Raw genomic sequence first — 23435 nt, forward strand, 5'->3', positions numbered from 1 at the left:
GCCCTGGGCGTGGAGCAGCGAGCCTCCAGGTTGGGAGCAGGTCAATGTCGGAGTCCCGCTGTGCTTTGACTGACGGGTCACCCGGTGCAGATTACATGACTCCATGACTCTGGACATTTTTCATAAGCAAGTCATGAAGAACCTAAGGGGACAGCGCACCCTGCTTGGGCTGAAGTCTGTCCATAATTCTGTGGATCTGCAATTCACAAAAAAATGAAGACTTCCCAGTGCCAGCTCAGTGTCTGCGGGCATCAGGGCCAGCGGCTGGCACCCTGGTTTTCTGCTCTGCGAGGCCCTCCCGGGTGCCTCCCCAGTTCCTTTCCCCTTTCCACACTCACCTGCCTTGGATGTGCCACACACTGTCCTTGTTTCCCTGGGGAGAACTCAGGGCTGAGCAGCACCTGCCAGACTCCAGGCGTCTCCTCAGCAGCTAGCACAGCACAGTCCCCGGCACACAGCAGGTGCTCAGTAAAGACCGGCAGAATGAACAAATAACTAAGTGAGTGGATGGATGAACCATCAGAGGCTGGGTGACCGACAGACCCCAGGGCTCTCGGTGCACCTGTGCTTGGGGTCAGGGAGCCGTCAGGGAACCCCAGGCAAGGCCAGCTGCTCCCCACTCCTCCCACCCCACTACCCCACAGGCCCCAGGCTGACTGAGGCCCCCTCAACCCTGACAGCCTGGTGCACTTTTCTAGTGGACATGGGGCCCAGCTAGGCCTCTCCTGGGCCAGGGCCCGGGAGGACTGTGGGCGGCAGGCTGGGATTTGCCACTTGGTTCCTTGCACTTCAGCCATTGATCTGCCGCCGCCCCTCCTCCTCCATGTCCCATAACACCTCTGTCGTTACTTCCTTTACATCCTAAGGTACTTTTTTCCCCTGACTATGCCGATTTTAAGAGGAATGGGCATCGATCACTGATCGTAAATGGAAAAGCCCGAAGCCGGCCCTACCTGGAAGGGAACTGAGACGTAAGCACACAGAGAACAATCCATCTTAGCTCATGAGCATTGACTTCCCAAGATTCTGGGTGCGAGGTCAACTTTCTCTTCTCAGTGTAAGGGGTTCAGCCATGTTAAAGCTGCACTAGCTGCAAGTGGGGCTTCCTCCCCTTGAACAAGAATTGCTGTGTGTCTCAGAGCTAGGGGACACCTTCTCTGTGTCCCCCATATCCTTGCCCTGCAAATCTCACCAGTGGTTTGCATCTCACCCTTCAGGAAGCTCCCCTGTGGCCAAAGTCAAGAAGTTTTCATTTTCTTTCTAGGCCTGGAGCCCTTTGGGGGTGTCCTGGGAGCAGACCCCCACCCGTGTGCAGGGCCTGATGGCTGTGGCTAGGCAGGGGGTGCTCGCTGCAGGAGCTCCCCGGGCAGCTGACTTCTCTCCGCTCTCCAATCCCAGCAACCCCGTCCTGGTCGCAGCCCCCTCCCCTTCTTCCCCACCTCCCCCAGTGGGCACAGGGCCAGGTTAGCACAGGGCACACCCAGCGGCCGGCAAGCCCCAGGGAGCCCGGAAATCTCACCTCGGCCCTTAATTATCTTGCTGGCTAATGAACACCTGAGACCCCCCAGCCCATCCAATAGGGAGGACTCAGGGGATGCTGGGCCAGATGTCACCACGGAGGCCGCCAATATCTCCCTCCAAGGATGTGGGCCTGGGGGGAGAGGCCCACATCCTGCCTCTTGGGTAGAGAAAGCTGGGGCTGGGGCACCAGTTGGGGTCTTGGTAAGAGCAGACGCCAGGGGCTACTCTGTGGGTTCGCCCTCAGGCATGGTCCCCACTGGGGCCTTCTGCAGGTGACTCACTGTTCACCGTTAGCTCATGAGAAACAGAAGCTCAGGCACTGCACTCAGAGTGGCTGCCCCGGGTGGTTCCTGAGCTGTGCATGGGGTTTCCAGTGAGTTTGGAACAGGGGCCGGGGCATGGCAACTCTGTATAGGTGTTTGTCGCTGTTTGTACTGTTCCTGACTGTATTGTCACCACGGTGGGAGCATCATGGGTGGGACAATGGCTGGATCCAGATGGGCTGAGGCCAGGGCCCCCCACCTCTCAGTAGCCCCAGAGGTGGGTTGTGAAGACAAGGAGGTCAAGGCTTAGAGCAGTGCCATAGCTTAACCTGCCAGACCCCGTTACTAATGTAAACAGCAAGTGGCCGAGGCTGCTGAGTCCTCGGTGTGCTCTCAGCCCTGTGAAGTGGACCTTGCTGTCATCCCTGTTTGTTCAGATGAAAAACGTGAGGCCCAGAGAGGTTAGGCTGCTCTTTCAAAGCCACCCAGCAGGACAGGCTGGACTGAAGCTGGGCAGGCTGGCGGTTTCTGTGCCATGCTGCATGGCTTTCATCAAAGTGTCCTGCCTCTCCTGTCATCGGGTTGCCAGCTCTGGCTCTGGAGATCTGAGCATGCTCCCCAGGGCTCTGACTGCTAATGAGGCGAAATCAACTTGAGGCTAGGACCAGAGGCCACTGGAACTGGCTTTTGGGGAGAAACGGTTTCCTCTGCTCCATGTTCCCTGGTGTGGCCCACAGGCCGGCCCACTCGGGAGCAGGAGCTGCCTGGCTCTGGTCTCGGGGCAGCTGGCGGGGAGCCAGGCTTCCCTCCGTCGTTCTTGGCCCCACTCTTATGCAACTCCCAGCTCGCCTCCTGGGCCTGTCCTCCTTCCTGGCTGGGGTGCAGCTAGGCTGGCTGGGAGAGCTGCCTTCCCATCACACTCATTCAGCATTTATTTGTCACCCACTGTAGACTCGGCAGTGAATGGGACACACCAAATGGGTCAGACAGACCTAAAGTTAACTGTGCGTCCTTGAAAAGGACCGATTTCACAGTGGTTAGGGGAGAATGACCAAGGGGACAACCCTTGAGTGGGGGCTCTCCCGACAAGGGGCATGTAAGAGAAAACCTGAAAAGGGAAGTGGAAGAATGTTCCAGTTGAAGGAAAGTCAGGAGATAAGAGACGGGGGGGGGTGCATTGTGCAGTCCAGCCTTGTGGGAGGGAGGAAGGAGCTCAGACTCATCTTCTTCCAGAGGGTTCCACTTGAGGCAACAATCCTGCCAGCTCCCAGAACAGAAGCCAGCTCCTCCACCTGCTCCTGTCTTCCCTAGTACCTGGGCCTCAGAGCCCTGAAGGACCCACCTTCACCCACCTTGTGGACTCCAGCTGGCCAGTGGCAAGTGTCCTCTGCTCCAGTCACTGTCTTGGAGTGAACCAGTGGTGGTTACTGCACTAAGGGAGCCTCTCTTCTCAGGCGGGCAGGACCCACCTAAAACCCTGGCTGCACCAGAACAGCTAGCACTACTTGAGCTCTTTAACACCTTGGGTTCCTTATCTGTAAATGGGATAATTCTTAAAAGTCATTTTGATAAAATGTGTCGACCAATTAATTCAGGGCATGACATTTAGTGGAGGGCCTGTCCACGGGGGTATGAAGTTTTTAAAAAACCCGTGATTTGCCAGATGCACTGGCTCCCACCTGCTAATCCCATAGGCTTGGAAGGCTGGGAAGATTGTGAGTTCAAAGCCAGCCTCAGCAACTCAGCGAGGCCCTAAGCAACTTAGGGAGGCCCTGTCTCAAAAAATAAATAAATAGGGATGTGGCTCAGTGGTGAAGCGCCCCTGGGTCCAATCCCTGGCAGCCCCCAACACACACACACACACACACACACACACACACACAACAAAACCCCAAACCCCCAAGCCGGGATCATCAGTGGTCAAAGGCTGCAATTCCCCACTGTCTGCGGGCAGAGGCCTCCTTTGTCTGTTCGGGGCTGTTTGGGCAGCGACTGGGGAATGAGGCACAGGGTCGGCGTTCCCTCTAGAGAAGGATGGTGAAGGGTGAACTAGCGAAGGAACCAGGACCCCAGCTGTCTTTCCGTGCAGAGTGCCGGTGCCCGCCCCCGTCTGCACAGCCCCGAGCGCTCCTGCGAGCGGTGCGCCTCAGTTTCCCCGTTCTCAGGCGGGAACAGCGCGGCCTGCGGGTGGCCGTGAGAACTGCGCAGGGAGGACTGCCGTCGCGGGCCCCGCACCCTCCGGCGCCCAATCGGCGCGCGCGGAAACCCAGCCCGCCCCCAGCCCGGGTTCTGCCAGCTGCGCGCGGCCCCCGCCCGGCCCCGCCCCGGCAGCCCGCCCCGCCTCAGGCGCACGTGACTCCGCCCGGACCGCCCCGCCCCGCCGTCCAAGCGCGGCCCACCATTGGCCTCCCTGGAGGTCCCGCCCCCTCAGGGGCGGGGCCGGTGGCGTCCCGCCCGCCGCAGAGCGGGGCTCCTGCGTCCCGACGGTGCGCGGCGGCCGGACCGGGCTGGCGGGCGGGCGGAGCCGGACCCGCGGGACTGCTGCGGGGCGATCGGGCCGGCGGCAGGCCGCGCCATGGTGAGCGGGGCCGGGCGGGCCGGGCGCTGTAGGGTGGGCCCTGGCAGGAGGGGCCGGGGCGGACCCGGACGGGGTGGGGGCGCGCGCGAGGCGCGGTGCCCGGGGCCGGGGTCTCTGCGTCGGGGGAGGGGCGACCCTGCGGGGGCGCGGCTTCGGGGGAGGGTCTGTTCCTGGGGGCCGCGCCCGCGGGCGGGGGCTCTTTGTCCGCTGCGCTGTGCGAGATCCGGACAAAGAGGCGGCGGGGGGCGGAGGCGGCTTTGCGCGGACCCGGTGTCCCCCTCCCCCGCCGGTGCGGGTCCCCCACGCGGCCGCAGTTCTGCGCCCGGCGCCCGCTGCCCGCTGCCCGCTGCCGGGCTCTCCGGGACACTTCGGGATTTCTCGAAATTCCAGGAGAGGTGGGGGTCCTGGCCGCCCCCAGCGAGGTCAAAAGGGCTTTGAGAGGTGGCATCCAGCAACGTCTGGCGTCCGTTTCGAGGGTGGAGAAACTGAGGCCGAGCCGCAGCCTTTGGCAGTGGCCGCGCGGCGTGGGCATGACTGGGTCCCGTGGTCCCCGTCCCCCCACCTCTCAGGGAGCGGACTTGAGTGGCCTCTCCAGCTGTCGCCCCCGGCCTGGGCCCCTGCTTCCCTCACGCCTTGCCTTGCCTCCCCTCTCCACAGAGTCGCCTGGCAGGGTTAAGTGAGAGGGTGCGTGGAGCGCATCTGGCACCGCGCCTGCACGCCGCCCGCGCTCAGCACGAGGGAGCTGCCGGGGCACTTGTCACCCCCGAGTCCCGTCCCGCATTGAGTCTCCAGCACGGGTCACCCAGCCTGCTCTCACGGGGGCCACACTGGGATTACCTGCCCTCCAGGCCTCAGGCATCAGGGAGAGGAGGTGCCAGAGAATATGACATTTTAGTCATACTCTGGAATCCAGAGTTTCAGATCTAGGCTGCCTAGGTTTGAGCTGTGTGACCTTGGGCAACTGACATAACTTCTCTGAGCCACAAATTCTTCCTCTGTCGAGTGGGAAGAGCAATCATTCAATTTTAGGGTCGTTGTGAGGCAGAAATTTTGGAGACAATCTGCAAAGGGTGTCTGGCACATAATAGTCACTATCAAGTTTTGTAGCAGCCACTATTTCCAAAGTTGTTTGGCCAAAGGGGCTGACCCTAGAACAGCATGTGAGAATGACCAGTGGACGGTGCACAGTGTGGGAGCAGGAGCCTCAGATCTGGGCCACAGGAGACCCCGGCTGACCTTGGGGCAGTCCCGGAGCTCTGGCTCCCGCTTCCTCTTCTGCCTTGGGGAGCCGCGGCTCTGGAGCCAGCTTCTCTTCTGGAGAAGGCGGTGGAGGGTGGGATAACAGGACCGGAGCCGGCACAGCGGTACCGTTCCCTTCCCGTCAGCTTCCCTGCTGTAGGATGTGTCCTTGTGTCCAGGGCCGCTGGGGCCTGGCACGGCAGACACTTTGCCCGCAGTCTGCTTCTCCTGCTCCGGTTGTCACTGTCCCGCAGTCCTGCCTCCCTCCTCAGCACCCAGGGCAGGAGGCGTCTGGTTTGTGAACTGGGCTCAGTCAGTGCCCTTGGCAGGTGGCTGTGTTGCGGGTGAGGGACATGCTCTGCCCTGGGGTTGCAGTGGAGTCCCTGGGGGGTGGCGGCACCCTGCGAGCAGGTGGGAGCTGCGGACGTGGGGCGCGGAGCTCTGCCAGGCTCAGCAGCACCATGGTGTGCCCGGGGAAGGGACAGGAGCAGCAGTGTGTCCCTGGGGAGGGCTGCTGGTGTCACGGGGCCGGGGCCAGACTGTGTGCCCTGCTGGTCCTCGGGTGGGGTGAGGGGCTCGTCCCCACTTTACGCACTGAGAAACCAAGGCCATCAGCAGCGACATGCTTGAGTGGCGGGGAGCAGCCAACGGAAGCCTGCTTTGGGCCCTGCGCCTATCCCGTGGGCAAAGGCCATGCAGAGGCAGGGTCACCTAGGTCCTCTCCTCACACCGGGCCAGACTCAGAGGAGAAGCGGGGCCTGCGAAGGAGACCCAGGCCCTGTACCCACTGGTGCCTGGGCAGGGACTGTCTTCCTGAGCCCTCCGGACCTTGGCACAGCAGCTGTAGCACCGCGGCAGCCTCATGGGTGAAGGCCGGTGCTGGCCAGTGCTCACCTGGAATTTGTTGATTCTCTTATTCCAGGGGACACATGACCTCTGTGGGGACACACCATGTCCTGTGCTTCACCCTCTTTGGGGGATGATTGGGGGGCAGAGAACTCTGCAGACTGGAGAGCCTGGGCTTTGCCAGGCGTGGTCTGTGGGACCCACGGGTCAGGGCACACAGTGTAGGCTGGGTGGGGTTCAGGTGCCAGGTTGGCCCTGACCCAGAGAGTGGACAAGGGGGCGTCACAGATCTCTGCTGCCAGCTGGCCCTGTCCTGCTCTGGCCCTCTACACGTGAACGACCTCCCTTTGCTCTTGGGGGTCACCTGCTCATTTCCAGCTCTCACTCTTGACAGCCCACCCCAGCTCTACACCTCGGTCTCCTCATCTGCAAAGCGGGGGTGCTGATGGCGAGTGGAGTCATCCAGGGGCCTTGGGGGCCAGAGGCCTGTGTAGGAGGTGTGATGCTCGTTCTGATGTGGTCCACGTTTCCCACGTGTCATCCTGGGCATCTCCCCAGCCCAGGCCTTGACCCTCTCTGTGCCACCCTGGCCCATGCGCTTTGTAGGATTGCAGGGGCCAGCTGGCTTGCAGGAAACAGCCATACTCGGGGCCTGAGGAGGCCCAGGGGGGCTGGGGTCCAACCAGGCAAAGTGGGGCTCACAGCGCCCAGCTGCCCTGGCATGTTGGACTCCCTCTGGGCTGTGCTCCTCAGCCACTCGGCCACCACCTCCCCTTGCTGCCCCGGCGTGCATGGGCTGAGTCCTCTGAGAATCCACGGGCACATCTTTCTTTCAGACCCCACACTCTGGCTGCAGCCTGAGCTTCCTCATAAGCTGCTGGAGTGGGCACAGGGATCTGTGCCCAGGGTCCCAGAGCTGGCCTGGTTTAGGGAGCTCACTCAGCTGGGGTTCCCTGCCTTTGAGGGCAGGATGTCCTCTAACTTCTCGCTGCGTCCCTAGGCTTGGAACACTCAGCAGACCTTCACTGAGCACCTACTGTGTGCTGGTGATAATGCAGAGGATGTGCATGGGCAGTGGCTTCCTCTTGCAGACCTGGTGTCCATGGGTGCAAGTCAGCAGCCAGGGAGACACCCTGACCCAAGAGCATTCCAGGTGACAGAGAGCTCTGGAAAAAGTAGAGCGGGGTGAGCCTGGGAGAGGGGTTGCTGGGGCCAGGTGTGGGTGGCGGCCCTCAGAGGTACCTTCTGAGAAAGGCCCCAGTTACAGGAAGGAGCACCATGGGGTGGGGAGGGACAGGCGGGGCAGAGCCGCGCTGGAGGCCAGCGGGGAGTTTGGATTTTCTTCTGAGGCCTGGGAGGGTCTGAGTGGGGAATGATGTGATCAGATTTTTTAGATCAGTTCTCAGGAAATGCTCGTGAGTGAAAGGAGGAACCGGTACATTCCGGGAGGGCCGGGGCCACTGGTAGGCGTGACTGTGGCTCGGTCCCGCTCTGTGCTTGGGGGTGGGTGGGGCAAGAGGCCCATACCTGGCTCTGCCCATCTCCAGGCCTGGGGCAGCCCCCCCTCTCCTCAGCGGGTCCCTTTGAGCTGGGGCTGCCTGTGCCTCAGTTTCTTTACTAGTCCTGAGACCGCTGGTTCTCCTGGACTGGTGGGTGCCTCGTGGGCCATCTCCCACCTGCTGCCCCTGAGCCACCCCAGTCCCCAGACACACACTTCCCCTTCTAAACTGATACTGACTTGCCCTCCTGCCCAGAAGGCTGTGTGGGAGGTGGATGTCCCGGCAGCTCTGCACCCCGAGGCCCCGGAGAGGGAGTGCAGGCCCACTCCTGGGGCCTGAGGGGACAGGCTAGTGGTGAGGGCAGAGGCCGGGCTGCTGAGTGGGCAGGACAGGGTCAGGAGGGCATCTTGCAAGCGCTGGCATTAACTAGGTCAGACTTACTCTCCGCCTCCCTTGGGTGGCATTTGGGGCCAGGTCACTCTGTGTCACGGTTCTGGAGCTGCCCTGGGCCTTGAGATGTTCAGCAGCATCTCTGGCCTCTGCCCTGTGATAGTGCCTCCTCCCCTTGTTTATGACTACCCAAAATGGCCGCAGGAACCGTCAGACGTCCCCAGGGTGGGCAGCCTACATTGAGGTCCACTGGTGATAGTGCAGAGGATGTGCCCGGGCAGTGGCTTCCTCTTGCAGACCTGGAGCAGAGGTCCAGGCGGGGTGCCTGGTGGAGGCGGCCTGGAGGATGTGCCCGTGGCAGCAGCATGGCTGGGAAGCGGGAAGCAGCCCCGGGCATCGTGCTGGCCCTGTAGGCAGCTGTGGACTTGGTTGTGTCCTGTGTCTTGGGATTGGCAAGGGTCCTGGCTGTGGTGGGCTCAGTGAGAGGGACGGCAGCAACCAACAGTAAGAAGGACATAGCCCCAGGACTGTCGCCCTCCTGCCTGGAGCCTCTCTGCAGGTGGTGGGCAGTGCTCTCTGGTTCGAGGGCCGGTCCTTGGACACTGGGGTATTAACTTAGCTGCCTTGACCTTTGGGTAGCCCCCCCACCCTAGCCTCCTAGGTTGGGTACGAGTCACTTCTAATTAAGGTCACTATGGCTGAGGGACACGGCAGGTCCATCCTGTTTGGAGGGAAAAACTTTTTCCAGTGCTGCGTGGATGCGACTCCTGAGAAAGAAAACACTACACGTGTGGACATCCAGTCTCAGCTGAGGGCGGACTGAGTGCTGGGCCTGCACGGGATGCTTGGCAGGCTGGTCCTCACCCCCATGGCCAGGGTGTGCTGCTGTAGTGGCTGTGTGACTGGTGTCGGGGGAGAGGAAGGGGCAAGGTCTGGGGCACCAGGGCAAGCTGGTTTCTGTGTCCAGGGGTGCAACAGTGGCAGAGTCCAGGCCTCGCTGCCTGGCCCTGGGTGCATAGGAAGAGAGGAAGACTGGAGTGTGGGTTTTCTGGATCCCTTGTGGTCGGGAGCCACTTTCTGTTGCCCCCCAGCAGCCACATCTGCAGATGAGGGTTCTGGGGCTGGGCAAGGCGGTGGGAGCTGTCTTGGGGTCACATGGGGAGGCAGCAGCTCCCAGTCCTCTGGGTCCTGGCCTCACCCCTCCCCACACCTGGGAGCAGGCCTGGCCTGGGGTGCCCTCCCACCTCTGTCTAGACAGGGTGATGCTCCCACTCCCTGCTCTTGCCTTGGGTAAGCGCCACTTCCCCCGCCAGCAATGCCATTCCGCCCCAGCCAGGCCTCCCTGCACCCTCGCCGCCCACCCATCTTAGCGTCAAGCACCTGGTCCTTGGTGTCCCCATGTGGCACCTGCATTTGTGGTGACAAGCATTTTGGAGCACTGACTGCCTGCAGTCTGGGCCCTGCACCAGGCGCTGAGCATGTGCAGACAGGGCTCCTGCCCACCCCTGCCCCTCCAGAGCTCCCCTGGCATCTTGGCCTCAGCTCATCCAGGTTCCAGCGTTCCAGGTCTCCCAGGCCAGCACAGGCCCAGTGGCAGGAGCTGTTGTCTGCTGTGCCCTGTCACAGGAGTCCCAGAGGGACGTGGTTGCTTTGTGTGTGTCACCTGCTCCCCACAGTAGCAGATGTCATTTCCTTGCTTTCAAATCCTTGCTCTATCCTTCAGGAAGTCACTGGCTCCTCTTAGTCCCCAAGTGGTTAGTGACACCCAGTGGTGCAGCTCCTGGAGCAGACATGGCAAACGGAAGAGCCAGAGGAGTGTCCAGCCCTCCCACGGACCCTGCCACAGCTTTAGAGGTGTCCTCTGTCCCCTTCCCCTCCACGACTGGGTCCTGGGGCTGAACCAGGGGTCACCTGCTTGGTCTGATTACAGAAGCAGGTAGGTGTGGGACACCTGATGGACGCAGGCTGGGTGAACCTCTGGACAGACACCGAACGCCAGTCCTGTGTCCCTCACTTGGATGAGAGCCCGTGTTCAGGCTGAAGAACTCTCAAAAACAGAGTCCAGAGCTGGGCGCAGTGGCGCCCGCCCGTGATCCCGGCAGCTCGGGAGGAGCCCGGGGAGTGGGGGGAGCACCTGCAGTCCCAGCACTCAGGCCGAGCAGGAGGATTGCTTAAGCCCTGGAGTTTGAGACCAGCCTTGGCAACAAAGCAGGCAACAAAATAGAAATAGAAAAACAAACTTGGAGCCCATGCAGGTGCCAGCTGGAGCTCTCCGGTGGTGTGCAGTCCCCATGTGGGCCCCGGTGTAGCCTCCACTCGCTCTGTCTTTCAGGACCCTCACGTCCAGCTGGAGTTCCAGCCTCACTGAGCCAGCCGCCCCAGGAGCTTCCTGCTGAGGAAGCCACACGAGCACTGACCATGTCTATCATGGACCACAGCCCCACCACAGGCGTGGTCACGGTCATTGTCATCCTCATCGCCATTGCTGCACTGGGGGCCTTGATCCTGGGCTGCTGGTGCTACCTGCGGCTACAGCGCATCAGCCAGTCGGAGGATGAGGAGAGCATTGTGGGCGATGGCGAGACCAAGGAGCCCTTCCTGCTGGTGCAGTACTCAGCCAAGGGACCGTGCGTGGAGAGGAAGGCCAAGCTGATGACCTCCAGCGGCCCAGAGGTGCACGGCTGATCTGGGCTTCGAGGCTTCCGGTCCTGTTTGCAGCCAGCCAAGTGGCACCAGGAGGGGCAGAACCACACAGATATGCTGCTGTCTGAGAGGAAGGGTTGATGCTTGCTGGCCCGGCCTCTTCAGGCTTGGCCATCACATGCACTGACTCCAGGGTCCTGGCTGTCCTGGGCTTCCCCTTGGCCTCCTGGTGGGGCTGCCCATTGCAGGCAGTGGGCAGGCTTGACCTTGCTGGGGCCACGCTGGGGCTGTGGCCCCGTAGTGCTTTTGTTACTTGAATGTTTAGCTGAGCCTGTTTTTGACAGAGCTACTACTGTAATGCGTGAACTAACAAACCTGTGAACTGTACATAGGCCCCAGACGCACGTGCTTAAAGCCTTTTTTTGCTGAATTTTAAAAATACCATATTGAGCACATGGGACCGGTCGATGATGGCCGTACTCACGATGAGCAGAGGCAAGACCCTGGAGGGTCTTGGACGTGTAAGGCCCAGGGTTGAACCTGGCAGGAGTCTCTGATGCCTACCTGCCTGTATGTGAAAGAAGTGAGACGTCAGTTTGAAGTCTCTGGCTGACCAGTCAGTCCGGATGCTTTGGTGATGTCTCTCTGGCTGGTAGTAGATGAAGAGCCACGCCCCCTCCCTCTTTCCTCCAGGTAGATGCAGCTGTTAAGCTGTTAACCGCGCCCAATGATGGCAGCTTATTGCAAGGAAGCTACGTACCTGCTTGGGAGCCAGTGAAGGACGAGTCAGGGCACGCGTCCCGAGGGCTGCCAGGCGTCCTAGTAGCAGAGCAGTGTCTTGGCCCCCTGGTTGTGAGCATGCTGAGTACCCCATCTTGACACGGGCTTTGCTGAAGTCACTGATCCTCAGAGGAGCACCAGAGCTCTGGTGGCTACTGTCAGCTGAGACCCAGTTGGCCCAGGAGCAAGTTTTTGGTTTTGTTTTTGTATTTAATATTTTCTGCACTGGAAGGGAGGAGGTGGAGATTTGGCTTTCCCCCCCTCTTCCCTTTTCACAAGTTAGCCCCCTTTCCTCTCTGATGAGCGCCCACCTGCTGGGTACTGGATTTCACTTTCCTTAGTGGCCCATCTCAAAAGTCCCTGATCTCTTCAAAGGCCCTGCATGCGGTGTTGGCTTCACCAGGAAGCCACCAGATGCTCCCTGCCAGCCCGTGCTTAGCACAGGAAGAGGGGGTGAATTTCAAGTTCAGGAACTGGTTCTCACGGGCAGGAGTTGGTGGCTTTCAGTGGAGCTGGCCTGCGCCTCAAGCTGTCCCATGCGAGCGAGCTTAGGTTTTTAATCCACCCACTGTATACACACTCTACACCATCACCAAAATGTGGCTCAAGTGTCATCCTGGGTCACCAGTCGGAGGCCAGCCCTGGCATGACTTTGGAGTGCTGGCCCCATGCACTTGAGCTGCTGGCAAGCAGCAAGCATAGTGGGAGGCACAGCTCTGGCCTCCTGGCCCTGCTGGAGGCAACTCCCCTGTTGAGCTAATCCACTCTCTGGAGCCCCGGGGAGCTGTAGGGAGCCTCCTTTTTAGCAGCATCAGACATGAAGCAGTGGCCGGGGGCAGGGTGGGGAGGGGTGGCTGACTGGGCCATCTGTGCTGCAGGCAGTGGCGGTGCACCAGAGAGCAGGAGAGGAAATGCCCTTGCCCCTGACGGATGGCGCAGTGGGGAAGAGGTGGTGGAGGGACAGCTGGGCCTAAGCAGAGGCAGTCAGGTGGGGCAGAGGCTGGGAGAGGCCACCCAGCCACTGCAGCCAGGACCAGAGGGGAGGACAGGAGGCCCAAAGATGCCGACAAAAGGCTGAGGTGCTGGATCCACCCCTCTCCCTTCCGACCTCCAGGCTGGCTCCCACTACCCATGAGGCTGGTGGCCCACAGCCTCAGCTGCATGAGTGGCGGGATCTGCACCTTCAGCCTCTGACCCTGATCCATCCTCAGCTGATTTCACTCTGGCGCCTGAAGTTCTCACTGTGCCGCTGAGTTTGTTTGGAGATGACTAGCCCTGCTCTCTCATCAGCTTCACTTTGGAGGTCCTCTTGCCCCTCCGTTAGCCAGGCACGTCTGTAGAGCTTGAGTTGGCCAGGGGCAGTGCTGGATGAGGGCAGGCCCAGTGGGGTGCTGGTGGGGTGTCTGGGAGGAGCACGACCCTGCCCATGACACTGGGGAGCAACATACAGTGGCTGTCCCTGTTCTCCTTATCAATGGCTACTTTTTTTAAGCATAGATCCCAAGCCACACACTCCAATGGCTTAGTAAATTATGACCTCTCTCACTTCTTTATCAATAGCCCAACTATTGTGTTCAAGTCTTATAAGACAGTCAGAGTTAACCTCTCCCCCATGTCATGGCAGAAGCAATGGGAGGGCAGTGGGAGGGAACGCTCTGACACTGAGCCACTCACATATGGACTGATTTTCCAGACAGATCTTCAAATGGACTGTGCTACTGTCTTTCTCTCAAAGCTACCAAGTCTGTGCAATAAGTGGAAGGGATGTCATCCCTGTTCAATAAAAGCTGAATGACATTCAAGTTGATTTTCTAGACCACTGAGAAAATCTTTATTTACAATAAATTTCAATAAAATTTGCATAAATATATTCCCAGTACACAGTTTTCACCTCTGATTCCTTCATGTCACTTTGCAAGTTAGTCTGTCCTGTTCTCACCCTTCCTCTCAGGTGCCAGCGAGGAGCTGCCACTGGAAGGCGAAGGGGCGCTTCCAGGTAACTGGGGGGCACCTGTGGGCTCAGGGTGCTCAGGACGCACCTCTGTCCGGGGGGCTGGGTCCTCAGCCCGGTCCTGGCCCTCCAGTTTCTTCTCCATGGTGGCCACCAGGATCTTGAGCCACGCGTTTTCAGTGAGGAGGGTCTGCGAGGCGTCAGCCAGCTCTTGCAGCTCGCGGGCCTTCTGTGCATACAGGGCCTGCAGCTGCTCGCTGTGCCGCTGGAGCACGCTGTGCTGCTTCTCCAGGGTCTGCTGCTGTCGCAGCAGCCGGCGCTCGTCCCTGCGGGCGTTGGAGAGCTGGCCCTCCACCTGCACCTGTGCTCGGTGAAGGCTGCTTATCTCTGCTCTCAGTTTCTGGATCTCCCTCTCCAAGTGGGAGATGTGCCCCTGTTGTAGGACTGCCTCGCTCTCAAGACAGTCTTGGGTAGACACTCTTGACTGCTGGGGGGCGGAGGCAGGGTCCGAGTGGTGCAAGATGAACCTCAGCAGATTTGGAAGGGTGATGGGGAGGTCTTCAGGGTATTTCACACTTAGGTCCTTTCTGGAAAGAGAGGGAAAGGAGCCAAGGATCACACATGTGCAACAGGATGGTGTAAAACCAGCTGCTGCGGAGGTCAGGCAGCTATGCTTAGCAAGAAAGACATCCTGAGGACTTGACTTACTGGAGGGAGGGAAGATGGGCATGAGCAGGCAGTTCTCACAGGCGAGGCTGGCTGCGCTGTGATACGGCAGCTTACCTAAGTGTGTGTCTGTTCCTGAGGCTGGAGCTCAGCTTCTGCACACGGCCTTCCAGAAGTGCTCCCAGGCTCAGGCCCAAAGCCAGTGACAGCAACTTGCAGCGTGGGGAAACGCCGAGTGCTCTGTGAGGCCTAGTGACCATGCAGCATGGGCTTCCTGGGCAGGACTGTCACTATGTCACTTTGTGGTCATCAACAATGCTTGGTGAAATCAGAAAAGCTGAAACGTCTGTTTTCTCAGTAAGCATTTCTACCCGTCCAAGGCAGAAGCCCTCAATCCCCCAGGAGACACTGGGCTCCACCTGGAGAGGTCTTATTGGCAACCAGACCTACCAAGGGGCTCAGGTCAAGCGTGGCTGCCTGGTCCTGAGAGCGCAGAATAAGGAAGAGGGTGACCGTGGACAGGGTTCCCCACAACTTTGTTCCAAGTCTTGATTTAGAAAATTCCTTTTCAGAACTTCATTGTCTAACAGCCAGAGTCTCTCACAGATATATTCACTTGTGCAGGCAAAATCTGGCTGAAACAGACCAAAATTACAAGCCTTCTGTATTTATGCCTGAGGGGCGGCAACAGACAGTATCAGCTCCCTCAGATATTAAAGGAATGGAAGTCGAGAGCAGAGACTCCAGACGTCAGCTGCCCAGAGTGGTTCTGCTCTGTGTCATGTGTTCTTAGACAAGTGACTTATCCTCTGTTAAAGGGGGATGATAAGAGTATCCCCAACCTCACGGGATTCTTTTAAGGATTAAATGAGTGAATACACAAGGTTAGCTTTGTAAAAACGTGCATTGTTCCTTAAGCAACCACTAGTTAAAAACTTACACACCCTCTCCACACACAAAACCAGTGGCTAAATACCTAAAAATGTCAAAAGGGGTTCTATCGATGTTCTTTCCCTAGCAAATAAAAAATCACAAGGAAATCAAAATCAGATATGCTCCATTGCACACAGTATTAATGGAAACTTTCAGGTGACAGTCAATACAAAGAACATGGAACCTTGCATGTAAATTGTTTTATAAAATAATTTAATCGTCCCCTCTGTTAAAGCACAGTTCTCTGGACATGAATGCTTTGTCCACATGGGGTGTCAAGTGCAGCCCCTGCAGAGGGCAGCCAGCAATTCAGCAGCTGGGTCTGCCACTCTCCCAGGGCAGAGCAGAGGTGCACCACCCCTAGGGAAGGGCCAGGAGGAACCTTAGCGGGCCGGTCTGGAGACATCTGTGAGCATGCAACTATAGAAGTCCTGGGGCAGTGCCACGAACTCCCTAATGGCCATGCTAAAATGCTTTTGTCCATTCTGAAAGTAGCTAAAACACAGAGCAGCAACAAACTGCTGTTCTTTTGGAAGCATGATGGTAAGAGGCTCTGCCGTTCGTCTGAGTCCCCCGAGTCTTGAGGGAAGGGCTGGGAGCTCCTCAGAAGCGGCTCCTCCCCAGGGACCACCAGGCCGAAGGCTGTTGGTGGAGTGTGTATACCTCCTGCCCCCTGGAGGGTTAGGCCAGAGCACCTGCATTTTGAAATCCAGAGAATCTGATGCAGGCAGGTGGCCAGGAGGAGAGGCTCTGAGATGTCCCTATGCAGAAAGGTGATGGTTTCCGTTGGAACCCACCTGGCTTCTTGCCTCTGGTAGGGGGTGGCAGGAGCAGGATGAAGCCAGCCAGGCTGCACACCTGGCTGAGGACAGGCTCCTCTGCAGTTTTCCCCATAATCTTTACAAAACGAGGCATGCTTGTTGCAGAAACTTGCTAGGGATGTAGAGATCCACCCGCAGCCATCACCCCCCACCTTGACATTCCCCTCCTATGCATCTGACCCACAGCATGCACGAGTGGGCCTTTTTCATAGTGTACATACAATTCCATATTTCTTTCACTAAAAACAGCCTAAGCAGGTGAACGGGAAAACAGTCTTATCACATGGTTGGTCTTTTCATTTCCTCCTTTGCAAGCTGCCAGCTCCCATCGTTTGCCCACTGACCTCCTGGTCAAACCAGGCATTCCAACCAAGTGGGAGCTCACTTCACTTGTGCCTCCCATTTGTTTTTAGGAAATGAGAAAAATTCCAATCCAAAGCAATAAGGCTTTGATTTACTGAGAGCTCGCTATCAGGACAGAACTGGACTTTCCTCTATTCACTGTTTAAGGGCACAGGAAGGGGCTTGGTGACCGACCTGCCCAGGTCTGGAGAATAAGCTCGGCTTCATGCTTCTCACAGCAGGCAGCTTCAGCAGAGAACCCCACCCCAGATGCAGGCCTCCCAACAGCCACCGCCTTGCACTGTCCTCCATGTGTGTCTCTTTGTCCCTCTCAGTGCATACCCATGCGTTCCAATTGCAGAGAACTTCCTCATGCAAAGGTACAAGTTAGGTGCCATAGCTTTAATACCTTCTCCAACTATGTTTGGAATGCAAGGTTACATGTCGTTAAACTACGTGCCCAACTTCTGTCCCACACAGATGAAATTGCTAGTGTTGGAGTCCATGATTCCTTGATTGTGTGGCAATTTAAACACTTCTTAGAAAGAAAAAGGCTCATCATGACACAGCCAGCGACAGAACAGGGTGAGTCACGTTCTGATTTTAGTGCATGATTTGACAAGACCCTACTACAGGGAGTGTTCCAGCAAACATTCTTTAAGATAAATGGCAAAAACCAAGCAATGAGTCAAAGCCCATCCAGGAAACCCTCTCCTAGAGCTGCAGGTGAGAAGAGCAGGGGCACAGGGAGTCCTGAAAGGGAGGCAAACGCTGCACGTGCGCGTCAGGGCCTTCCCTAAAGGACCTGAGCACACATTGCAGTAGAGAAGAGGAGTGAACCCCCAGGAGGACCCACCCTAAAGGCAAGGGAATCTGTACCTAAAAGGGAGCCAACATCCAGTTTATTAGGCTTGAGAGGGCCAAGAGTTCATTTTCTTTTCTACTGAAACGTTTGCACCCCCAGTCACTGATTGCCAAATCCCCTCTCCTTTTGCTGCTAGGGTCTTCGGCATAGATGCAGCAATAAGTGACTCCGGAATATGTGTAGGTGAAACTGACAGGGTCAAGGGTCAACACTATGGCAGACATTCACAGTGTTCTGTATGTATGCAGAGGAAGGCCACTTTTCAGTGCTCCCCGAACCCAGGGAAGGACAGTGCTGTCAGTGAGAAGTCCCCGCTCATCTTGTTCAAGAGGGATGGGGGCGTTGGGAGGGCCGAATGGGAATGGGCATGGAGAAGGCTTGGGCCGCAGGGCGCCAAGACTGGCTGCACATTCACCCCACAAACATGGGGTCTTTCCTGCCCATCCTGGCTCATGGGCCATGAAAGCTAACCAATTCTGATGGCCACATGCATGCTCCTGTAAGAAACAGACTCAGGAAGAGCAAACCTCTTCAAAGACAATTAACACCACACACAACATTCCGACACTGGAGCTCTTATACCATGTTTCCAATGGCATATTTTTTGATCAGTTTAGTCACAGAAGATGTTTCATAAGGTTTTTGTTTTTGTGCTAGGGATTGAACTCAGGGCCTTGTGCAGCACTCTACCACTGAGCTACATCCACAGTCCTTACATTTTGAGACAGGGTCTTGGTATGTTGCTGAGGCTGTCCTCCTCCCAGGTAGCAGGGATTACAGGCATGTGCCAACAGCACCTGGTTTTTTTATAACTCAAATTCATTTCATCTTCCGACCTCAACAAGAGAATCTTATCTGCCCTACATTGAAAAAAATTCAGGGGCTGGAGTTGTGGCTCAGTGGTAGAGCGCTTGCCTAACATGTGTGAGGCACTGGGTTTGATTCTCAGCACCACAAATAAAATAAAGGTCCATTGACAAATAAAAAGAATTTTCTTTTTTTTTTTAATTCAGTCTTACCTGTTGCAAGGAAAAAACAAGATAGTAGGAAGACGGTCAACCATAAATTCCCAAGGAAGATCATTCTGAGACACATCAATTCTGGGAGACAAAGAGAAAACAGAGGTAAGAGAGAGGCCCAGGGAGCTCCCAGCTCAAAGAACCTTCTCTAATACCTAAGGAATCTGGTGCTGTTCATCCCACACTGGCCCAGCCCCGCTCACTGAGTGTCAGGCACCTTGCTCTCAAGACGTGCAGCTGTCCACCCTGGGAAAGCCTTCCACTGAGGGCCAACATAATGTCCTCAAAGTAATCATGACCTGCCAAAGAATGTCTCATTGACACCTAAGGAACAGTTCACTCATCTGACAGGGTCTGGCCAAATACCTTAATGCGTGAATTAGTTCTAGAAAAAGAAAATCAACTGAATGAAATACATCAAGCATTTTGAAGATGGAAGATTATTCTCTTTTCCATAAATTCTGAATCTGAATGGAAGTTGAAAACAATCTCCTTAGCAGCTTTTAGATTAATTTTTGAATACAGAAAATGACATCAGTCTTCAACCCTGTGCTCAGGCACTGAGGAACTCAGAGCAGGTGCTTTGGATGGTGAGTCCTCAGGCCTGAGCTGGGCCTGGGGCAGGGCTCCTGTGCAAGCTGCCTGGACACAGAGAGCCGACAGATCCTCCAAGGAAGGGTGCGGTCCTGCTAGTGGAAGGGCCGCGTGGCCAATGTTCACCAGAGCGCATGCAAAAGCTGCCATGGTGGAACCGTCAACTCGATGGACACTTTCAGAAAGTACAACTGCTGTGGGGTTGGAAGGGGTAAGTCAGCGCCAGGTGTTTATTCAAAAGGGTGAAATTCACTTTTCAAAAACGGGCATGGGCTGGGGTGGTGGCTCAGTGGCAGAGCACTTGCTGAGCGTGAGTGAGGCCCTGGTTTCGATCCTGGCACCATATAAAAATAAACAAAATAAAGGTATTGTGTCCATCCACAACTAAAAAAAGGCCTAACTGGATGAAAAACAGTTTACCACAACTTTATCCTGCCTCTGCCTGCGGCAGCCTACCTACAGCACCAGAGTTCCGTCTTTCAAGCAAGTGGCGTTGAACACTACATCCTATAATCACGTGTTTTTCCTTGTGATTTTTACTTCAACAAGAGAGCAGACTGTGACATTAAAAAGAAAAACACTGTCAAGACCCGCTTAGAGCTCCACTGGGCTACCCGGGGCCTTCTTTCTGGGATCCCCATTCACACCTGGCCTGAGAGCTGACGTGGTTCTGGGAGCAGTTAGTATCTCACGCTCTGTTCTTTTCAATTAATTGTATGAGATGCACTGCTCCTGTGAAGGGACCGACCTCCAGAACTGCGTTTCCTCTCCTACTGGATATGAATACTGTGTCCCTGGGCTGGGATCCCCGTTTCCCTAACCTCCCAGAGTGGAATTAACTGGGTCAGAAATACATAGCTGCCTTTGTGATTCCTTGCAGACGTTGCCAACATTTCCAAAAGGATTGTGCCAATTTACTCATTCCATTAGCTAGATGTGACTGTGCCAATTTCACTCCATTTTATCAACACAAGACTGTCACTTAGAAGCACTTATTAATTTAATAGATGTAAATGATGCATTGTTAGTATTTTGATTTACATTTATTAGGTTGTAATTTCCCAAGCTGTTTATATACTCTGTCCTCTTATATGAAAAACTTGCCCATGTCCTTCCTTCACACTGGAGTCCCCTCACTGGTCCTTAAACCAAGTTAATGGCGAGGGGCCTGGAGCCTCTGAATCCTGATCCATCACCTATAGGCTGTGTGACTCTGAGAAGGTTACCTAATCTTCCTGTGCCTTAGTTTCCTCCTCAATAAAATAAAATGATGATCATACTGGCTTCAATGACTGTTCTGATGATTAAGTCCTCTGTACAGAAAAATCTCTTAGCACATCACTCCCCGAATTTGGCTCTAGTTATTACTGACAGTGCATTGGATATAACAGGCAAAATACAGATACTGTAAACTACTTATGCTCCCATTTTTTACATCTGATTTCCTTTCACTGTATATACTTCTAATGAAATCTATGCATCTTCCTTTTCTTATTATTTTCATTATTATTTATTTATTTATACCAGAGGTTGAACCAGGGGTGCTTCACCACTGAGCCACATCCCTACCCTTTTTATTTTTAGAGACAGCATCTCACTAAATTGCTTAGGGTCTTGCTAAATTGAATTTGTGATCTTCCTGCCTCAGCCACAAGTCGCTGGGATTACAGACGTATGCCACCACATCCAGTTTTTTTTATTAATTTTTTAAGTACTTCCACTAGGGAAGTTTTCAACTTTCCAAAGAACTAGCAAATCCAGCATTCTATGTTCTGCTATGTTTTCTATGGTTTTATCTTTTATATACACCTAATTTATCTGTAGGGGGCTTTGGGGGGGGGTGCAGCTTAAATCTAAACAACCCCCAGCCCTAACTGTTTACTACCTGTTTTAGTCAGCCTCTGCATCACTGTGTCCAAAACACCTGATAAGAACAACTTAGAGGAGGGATGTTTATTTGGGGCTCACGTTTCAGAGGTCTCAGTCCACACAGGGCTGACTCCATTGCTTTTGGCCCAAGGTGAGACAGAACATCATGGGGTAAGGGCCCAGCAGTGGAAAGATGCTCAGCTCATGGTGAAGTTGGGAAGCAAAGAAAGAGAAAAGGGACCCAAAGGACAGAGGCACCTTTCCAGGACACACCCCCAGTGACCCACCTCCCGCCATGCCACACCTGCCTATAGTTACCACTCAGCAAGTCCATTCAAACTAGGATGGACTGATTAGGATACAGCTCTCATAACTAACCACCCCACCTCTGAATATTCCTGCAGCAGCATCTTTGCGGGGACACCAAATCTGAACCGCAATACTACCTCATCTAAAAATCTCTGTTTGAGCCTTCTTTTTCCAAAAGAACAAAAAAGACTCTATTTTTTTTTGCTTATATGGAACCCACATATAGCACCCATGTAATCACAAAACTAGAATACAAGGCTATCAGCCAATCCTTCCTCTTGATTTCACAAATGAGGAGGAACACAAAGGTTGGTACTCTATGTCCCAGGGTCAGGTGGCAATTCTAAGGAGCCCCCTTCCCATGATACCAAGCAGACAGAACTGCACCTGGCCTCCAAAGAATCCAATCAGTCCTAAACACACTCAACATCATGGAACACTCAGAATTCACCAGGAAAGGAGGTTTCAACCAGGCTCTGCTCATGGCTTCAGCCTAACCACCAAATCTAAGGCTCGCTCAAGGTCAGCGGGCATAGCCTCACACACTACGGCCAAGCTGCAGGGAGAGTGAGGGCAGCACACAGCCCAGAGCATTGAGCACGGGCTTCCTTACCTGGCCACCGTGAGTGCATCCACAGGCAGGAGACGAGCTAGCTGGATAAAGACGTGATTGAGGGATGGGCAGAAGCCACACCACGGCGCGTAATAGAGCAGCAGGACATCCTGTGGACAGGGAAGACCATTACTTGACCTGGGCAATAGGCTCTGCCTCATGTCCCTGCTGCGCGGGGTTAACGTTAGGCCCCATGCAGAAATTACAGGGAAGTTTTCATCTTCAGATCTCAAGTTCCACCACTAGCAAAATGTCATGTGGCTAATTTGTACATCACAAACTGACTGCCCACGCCAGGCAAGATGGGGATACCCTGTGATCCCAGCTACTCAGGAGGCTGAGGCAAGAGAACTGCAAGTTTGAGGTCAGCCTAGGCAACAGAAGGAGACCCTGCCTTGAAATAATAAATAAAAAAGGGCTGGGGAAGTAGCACAGTGGTAGAGCAATCCTGGGTTTACCCCCAGTACTGAAAAAATAAACAAACAAAAAAACTGCTCGCCCCAACAACTGCAGCTTTGGAAATTATTTCAAAAGGGACAGAAGTTTAATCTCTGCGTCCCTTGTGACTCCATACCTGTCTCCGAAGGACAACTTCCCAGAAGGTATCCGTTGTCACTTCAGTGATTAAATGCTGAGAAGGGAACTGGGCAGGATCACTTCCAATGAGATGCCTTTTCAAGGGACTGTAGAGGACGCTGAAGTTTTGAATAAAAGACTCTAAAAAAAAAAAAAAAAAGTGAAATAAACTCTTTTGTAGGTACAGGGAGAGTAACTGGCTACTTTAAACTCCACGTTTTAAAAATGGAAATGACTTCCCATGCTCACATTTGTAACACTTCACCTCTAAGCCAAACCTTGCACAGAGCCGCCCAGGGTGGCACCAGGCAGAGCTTTGGTAGTGTTAACCACCACAGTCCTTTAGATGACAAAAACCACGCAGCACTGGAATCCAGGCTATTCTTTTCTAAGGGGCCTAGTCCACAGATACGCACCATGCGAGAAGGCACACACCACCAGCGTGCCATGGTCTTCTCAAGAGACTTCAACCTAGGATGCTAAGATCTTTAAATGTAACTACAGAGGCAGAAACGCACAAGCTTCCGTAATGTGGAGGGCATTTTGCACTCGTAAATTTGAGGAAAGGGCTACTTTTTGTTTCCTTTATTAAGATTCTTCAAGTTTCCTTTTTTAGAGGTTAGTGAAAATAAACTCAATCATTTGTGGTGGAATACCTAAATAAAACCTAAATACATACCATTGGCCCTAAGTTGAGTCAACAGTTTTACCATTTGCACAGAAGCCACCATCTTTAGGGTCCTCTGCCTCAGCTGAAGCAACACTAATCTGAGTTTTGCTTCTCTTTTTTTCTTCTAACTCCCTCCACTTTGAGACCTTAACAAACAAGGGCATGTTCGCAGGAGGAGGAGGAAGTGAAGAATGTTATGTGAATACTAAAGAGACTTCATTGTCAAATCTGAGGGACATTTAGTTGGCTATGCCGTTAAAACATAAAACCAAGAATTATTTCCTAATCTGAATGCAGCCTTAATTCTGCAAAGTGCCCTAGAGACAGCTGCCTTGAGAGTTAACTCTCCAAGCCAATAATGGTACAAGCACATGGTTTGTTTCACAAGGACCCTAAGAACTGTCACTACCTACAAGACAAAGAAACGGCTAAGCCAGACATTTCAGAG

The 23435-nt window shown here is 55.1% G+C and overlaps 2 protein-coding genes across 4 annotated transcripts in view; one reads left to right on the plus strand and one right to left on the minus strand.

The window, feature by feature from the left end:
* Window positions 1-4258: 4258 nt before the first annotated feature.
* Window positions 4259-13638, plus strand: Snn (stannin). Its single transcript, XM_046445739.1, has 2 exons — window positions 4259-4362; window positions 10669-13638. The coding sequence occupies exon 2, from the start codon at window positions 10755-10757 to the stop codon at window positions 11019-11021; it is 267 nt and encodes an 88-aa protein (XP_046301695.1). The 5' UTR covers window positions 4259-4362; window positions 10669-10754; the 3' UTR covers window positions 11022-13638.
* The window catches only part of Txndc11 (thioredoxin domain containing 11), a 61566-nt gene continuing 51693 nt past the window's right edge, over window positions 13563-23435 (minus strand). For 2 of the 3 annotated variants that reach the window (XM_046445706.2, XM_046445724.2), the window contains 4 exons: window positions 22316-22458; window positions 21742-21851; window positions 18357-18437; window positions 13563-14297 (listed from right to left, as the gene is read on the minus strand). In XM_046445706.2, coding sequence (XP_046301662.1) covers window positions 13679-14297; window positions 18357-18437; window positions 21742-21851; window positions 22316-22458 — 953 coding nt within the window. In that variant the 3' untranslated portion in view covers window positions 13563-13678. Of the gene's footprint in view, window positions 14298-14700; window positions 15012-18356; window positions 18438-21741; window positions 21852-22315; window positions 22459-23435 lie in introns of those variants that run through there. The other variant, XM_046445715.2, reaches the window with a different exon arrangement.

This window comes from Marmota monax, unplaced genomic scaffold (genome assembly GCF_021218885.2).
Source record: "Marmota monax isolate L192 unplaced genomic scaffold, Marmota_monax_Labrador192_F-V1.1 WCK01_AAM20220418_F8-fsc00035, whole genome shotgun sequence".
NCBI lineage: Eukaryota > Metazoa > Chordata > Mammalia > Rodentia > Sciuridae > Marmota > Marmota monax.